At 41.9% G+C, this 6,125-nt stretch overlaps 1 protein-coding gene across 1 annotated transcript; it reads left to right on the top strand.

The window, feature by feature from the left end:
* The first annotated feature begins 628 nt into the window (after positions 1-628).
* Positions 629-2,458, top strand: LOC306670799 (late cornified envelope protein 1C-like). The gene is made up of 2 exons (XM_079155771.1): positions 629-830; positions 1,816-2,458. The coding sequence occupies exon 2, from the start codon at positions 1,839-1,841 to the stop codon at positions 2,196-2,198; it is 360 nt and encodes a 119-aa protein (XP_079011897.1). The 5' UTR covers positions 629-830; positions 1,816-1,838; the 3' UTR covers positions 2,199-2,458.
* The last annotated feature ends 3,667 nt before the right edge of the window (positions 2,459-6,125 follow it).

A 6,125-nucleotide genomic window follows, 5' to 3' on the forward strand; every position in this document is an offset into this window, starting at 1 on the left:
TGTAAGTGTCTCCAGTTGTCTGGGAAGGAAGATCCCTTAGTAGCATGGGCACATTAAGATAAATTCTGACCCCAGTGCCCAAATTAATATGGGATTGACTTGTGGATGAAGTCCCCCTAAATAGGATGGCCACCATGACAGTTCTGGAGAGGATCAACTAAAGTAAAACAATCCCATGAAGTAGTTCAACACCTGATTGGCAAAGAGTACAGAAGGGGGTCCCAGTTCTGGTAAACATAAAACAGTAATAAAATTGCAGGCAGCATTGTCTCCATTGTTGTTCTCTACTTGGAGACAGCCCACGATCTCCCTTGAGAGTGTTTTTTGCTTAAGCTTCATTTTTATTTTACTTTATTTTCACCTCTCTTTCACTTCTAATGAAGTTCTCTTGCATGACTTTTGGTGCATAACTTTAAATTTTCTTTAGTCAGAACACAAGAGCTAAGGTTTGGAGTTTCAGTTCCCCACTTTCCTGTGACAACCGTTCAAAAATTAAAACTAAGCGAACTTGAGTCTGGCATCTGCCCAAGAATATGAGGCAGAAGATTATATATAAATTGTCTATGACCAAGACTGTTTGTTTCTAAAAAGGCCAGTTCCTACCAAGAAGTATCTGCCCTGAACCCAGTGGAGGGAGGCAGATGAGAAGCATCTGTCATCATCAGTCACAGAACCCATGCATGTGTCAGTAGGCAGGTCTTCCATGCCCAGGCTCTGTCTCACACACTGGGGCAGAGCCCAAGACCAGGATAAAAGGGCCTCAGGAGCAGAGCACCTCCATCTACTCATCTCCTGAGGTGCTCACAGACCCTGTACCGCCTGTGACCTTGGTGAGTGTCCACTGGGAAAAGGGATAGAGGCTTCCCAAGAAGGATGCTCAGAAAAGAGCAGGAAGATACCTGGGAAGGGCCTTGAGGGCTGGAGGCCATACTGCCAGGGAAGGAAAGATTAGCATAGACTGACAGATGGGGGGCAACAGGGACCAATACAAGTCATGAGGGACAATTGAATGGCTGTGCCTTGGGCTCTGGAGAGGACAAGCTGCTCCACTTGTGCCAGTGTTAGAAGGAGATCCAACTTCTGGAAATGCAGCCCTGTCTCCCCAAAGAAAGAACTGAAACCAGGACAGGATATCAGTGGCTGCTTTGGCTTAGGAAACACACATAGCCGTGGGTCTGGTATTTTCTCACTCACTTCCAACTTGATTAGGGGACCACACACCTGAGACTTGCCAGGCCAATCTGTCATCATGAGCAGGTGGTGAGCAGAGGACACCTGAGCTCCAACCTGATGTGAGGGAGTAGAGCTCAGATCTCATGCATGTAGGAAATGATGGGCTTATCATCTCTTCATTAATGGAGTGGCTGAGTGAGTTGATAATTTTTAAGAACCTTTGCAATACTGACCTACAGAGGAAAATCATCTTGCAAGTCATGACGAGAGGGAACGATTGTGTTTCCCTTTTAAAAATTCTTTTCTCTGTAAGGACCCTTAAATGGGGAAATTTCAGGGTTTGGAGACATTTGCAATAATTTTCTCCTTTATATATAAATCTTTGACTCATGGACATGTTTTATAATATCATTTGGTCTTAGTTGACTACACTGGTACATTTTTCTGACTTAAAAGAGTATCCTGAACTTCCATAGAGAGGATGAGGATGAGGATGATGGTGATGGTAGTGATATGAGAGAATGGAGTATGAGAAGTAAAACTGGAGATGCTATTTCTATGATTCTAAACAATGCTAAGAGGGTCAGAGTGGGCAGGTGGCCTCTGTGTCCTGGGTCTGACTTGTGTTTGTCTGTCCTTCAGCTCCTGAACACACACCTGCCAAGATGTCCTGCCAGCAGAGCCAGCAGCAGTGCCAGCCCCCTCCCAAGTGCACCCCCAAGTGCCCTCAGAAGTGCCCTGCCCCAAAGTGCCCCCCAAAGTGTCCCCCTAAGTGCCCTCCAGCCCCTTCTTGCTGCAGTGTCAGCTCTGGGGGCTGCTGTGGCTCCAGCTCTGGAGGTGGCTGTGGCTCTAGCTCTGGGGGCTGCTGTGGCTCCAGCTCTGGGAGTGGTGGCTGCTGCCTGAGCCACCACAGGCCCCGCAGGTCCCACCGCCACAGACAGAGCTCTGGCTGCTGCAGCCAGCCCTCAGGGGGCTCCAGCTGCTGTGGAGGGGGCAGCAGCCAGCAATCTGGAGGCTGCTGCTGAAGTGCCCTTGACTTCCTCTCCCTTCTGAGGCTGCAGGAGTGACTGAGAGGTTTATTTGAAAGTTTGAGCTCTGACCTGGAGCATCTTTCTACCCTGGTGTGCAGAAGTCAAAATGTTTCTCCTTAAATGCATCAGAGACCTCCTTCCCTATTTCCATGGCTGCTCTGGCAACCTAATCCACTAATCTAATTCTGGCACAGATTCTGTCATTGTATTCTCTTGCACAAACTTAAATAATAAACTCTGGAATCTGCTCTCCATCTGACTATGAGACTGGTTTTTTTTTCCTGCTTATGTTGCCAGTGTTCATTCCCCTTTGTCTTTTCCTGGTGGCTACTTAGGCCTCTCTGAACAGGATGAAACAGACTGAAATTAAGAGCCCCTCCAAAATTGAAGACTAGTTCCTCATGGTGAGAGTAAATGCAGTGGGGATGCTGCCCTGGCCTGGGAAGCCAAGAATGGCTGGAGTGGAGATCACCCCCTGCCCACACCTGCCTATCACAGGTTGACTACCTCTGCCCATATATATGAAAAAAAGAAAGAAAGGAAGGAAGGAAGGAAGGAAGGGAGGGAGGAAGGGAGAGAGAGAGAGAAAGAAAGAAAAAAGAAAGAAAGAAAAAATATATAGGCAGATTAAGTCATATATAATATATATTATATATACAAATGCCCATATGTAGACTATTTTCATATATTATATATAGTTATATATTTTTATATAATTATATAATTATAGTTATATAGTTGTTATATATAAAATTATGTACTTATAATTATATATATAATATAGAGAATATATTTATACTTATATATAAATCTACCCCTGTGTATGTATATATAAAAAGAGGAGAAGTTGCAAAGTGGTACAAAAAGCAGAATAATATATTATGAAATTGCTATTACAAAATTAAATCACAATGCTGTATAATGTATGCACAGTAAAATTCTCAATATCTAAATATATTATAATATATTACCTCATATTTCATCCCATTTTGCCACTTCTTTTTCAGGGGGTGGGTACCGGGGATTGAACTCAGAGCCACTCATCCACTAAGCCACATTCCCAGCCCTATTTTGTATTTTATTTAGAGAAATGGTCTCACTGAGTTGCTTAGCACCTTGCTGTTGCTGAGGCTGTCTTTGAACTTGCTGTCCTCCTGTCTCAGTCTCCTGAGCTGCTGGAATTACAGGTGTGCACCACCACACCTGGCTGCAACTTCTCTTTTAAAAGCTTTTCTCAACCCAAAATCCCCTGAAGATGCAAATTTTAAAACAAAAACTTTCTTCTATCTTTTCTCAAAGCTGACTTTTAATAAAACTTATTTTTTTACCAATTGGACTTCTGACTTGTGGAGTACAGAACAGTATATCCTAACCTCAACCCCAGGGAGCTAATAGTTCAACCCAGTAGGGAAAGGATGACATCGGGAGTCAGAAGCAAAGAGTTTTTTGCCTTTTGCCTTTTCCTCCTAATTCTGTGTTTGGCTTTTAAAGCAAAGCACCACAGTACTAGTAAGATATATTGCTCTTTTAACTTGTAGTTTCCATCAGATCTCACTCTGTCATTTGGGTATAAGCAGAAAATGGACATGTCTGCCCATTTTCCATCACCTGTGCGTCCCATACTCCACTCCTTCCCCTGATCAAACTTAACCTAACTCCTTCACTGAAATCCTATGTACACACATACTCAACGTGAAACCTCTATTACAAAATTAAATCACATTGCTGTGTAATTTATGCACAGTAAAAATCTCAATATCTAAACATAAAATTTAATGAGTTTTGCCAAACATGTACAGTCATGTAACCACAAGTGCTATTGACACACTGTATATGTAGCTGACAATTTAATAGTTATTATTTGAGAAAGTTTTAAAAAAACATCACAAGTCCAAAATACATTAATGAAAATGTGGATATGTTTAACCTCATTATAATTAAATTCTAAGTGGCAGAAAGTATCATTAAAATTACAGAAAGATAAAAATTTAATTTGGAAAAGGGTAAATATAAATAAGAGGATATTGACTTATATTAACAATATAAGTTATATTAACCCTCTCATTTATACTAAGACTCATGTAATTAGTAAACAAGGAAACATTTCTGTAAAACAATGGGCAAAACTCATGAATATTCAATTTTAAAATACAAAATAGAAGAAAAAATTAGTAGCCACATTACACTATAAAACCTAACCTCATTAATAAAAGATAAATGTAACTGATCTTTCAGAGGGACCTATTGGTTTGTAACACATTGGCAAAGATTAAAAAGCTCAGAAAACACTGTTGTATGAGGAATTGATTACTTTTCTTCACAATTAGAAATGTAAATTGTTATAATCATTCATGTAAGAAAGTTGAATAATTCATTTATTATCCAGCAAAAATTATTTGGGATAGATGAATTACAGTTTAAAATGAACTTATTATTTTATATAAATTTGTTCTAGTATTAGTCACATGACATAAAAATATAACAATGAAAGAATAGGTAAGTAAGAATGGTCACTGCAGTAATGACATCAGCAAGAGGGTGGAATGGGGCGCTCCATGCTCCAACTCCACCACAACACTGAATAAACAAGAAGGTGCACACCAAAAAGGCTTAATGAAACTTAAGGAGTGAGTAACGAAGCTGCAGCAAACAAGCGAACCTCTAACCAGGAAAGAAACAACACGGGAACAGAAGATACATCATGGTACTCATCCACTGCACTGCCCCATCAGTGGCATGATATGGTGCAGGCAGGGGACGGCTGTTAATTCCCTGGTCCTCCCTTGGAATAAGAGGAAAAGTCTGGCACTTATATTCGGCACTCTGGTTATTAGGGAACTGCCTAGGCTGCCTTCTTCTTCTTCTTCTTTTTTTTTTTTTAACCTGACGTGACTTTAGATCACTAATGGGACAGTGGCATAGTTGCAATATGACATTCAAGGCTGTGGAAAGCCACAGCCCCACTACAGCATGAAAGCCTCAGGAGAGGGCAGACTGTGGATGCCTTAGGGCAAGAGGTTAGGAGCTAAGGAATACAACATGTAAGGAATCTGGCTTCCCCCACCACCTGTCAATCTGCCTTCCGCCCGCCTCTCCCATTACAGGAATTTCCGGCCTCCCCATCACCTGTCAGTCTGCTTTCTTCCCGCCTCTTACATTACAGGAATTTCCGGCTTATGCTGCCTGCCGTAATCTTCCTGCCTCCCACGTTTCGTTCTAATATGTCATTGGTCCATCAGTCAATCTGTAAGAATTCTCCTCCGCGATTGGTTCCTCTCAGCCCACGAAATTCCTATGTCTGAGAGAAACCTTGCATCATGCTCTCTCTTTCTTTCTTCCCTTTCCCCGAGCAGACGTGAATCATTTGCATAAAATAAAAATTCCTTGTGTGAGACCTGTGTCTGCGGAGCATTTTCTGGGAGCTAGCAACGAACCATAACTGTTCCTAACACAACAGGCCAAGACTCCAAGAAGAGACAGGAACAAAACTCTCAGGGAAATTAAGATATTTTAAAACAGTGGAGAGAACTGGAACAAACACACCCAAGGAAGATGCATCCCCAGAAAAGGTTGGAAAGAACCCAGAGCCTTCAGACATGCTGAAGAGAGAAGGTATCCCCGCTCCACAGAACCAGTTCCCAAAGATTGGAAAGCATTCAAATGTGCATTCTGTTATGAGGCTCAACTTAAGAACAGACCAATCACCACTGAGAAGTTCAAATTTGAGAGTCTTTATTAAGCCAGCCGGCTGACTATCTCACACAATGCCCCAAAAAATGGCTATTGGGAGAACAGCCGTGACTGATACCACCGTTTACTGGTGACGAGGTTCTGTTCCTTCTAATGTTGAAGATTGAACACTAGAGAAGCACGCCAAGGCAAGCATATTAAGCAGGTTTTATTTAAAGGTAATAATACAGA

The sequence above is a fragment of the Sciurus vulgaris genome (assembly GCF_902686455.1).
Source record: "Sciurus vulgaris genome assembly, chromosome: 1".
Lineage (NCBI taxonomy): Eukaryota > Metazoa > Chordata > Mammalia > Rodentia > Sciuridae > Sciurus > Sciurus vulgaris.

Coding starts and splice junctions, on each gene's coding strand:
- LOC306670799 (XM_079155771.1), top strand. CDS start 1,839: ATGTCCTGCCAGCAGAGCCAGCAGCAGTGCCAGCCCCCTCCCAAGTGC.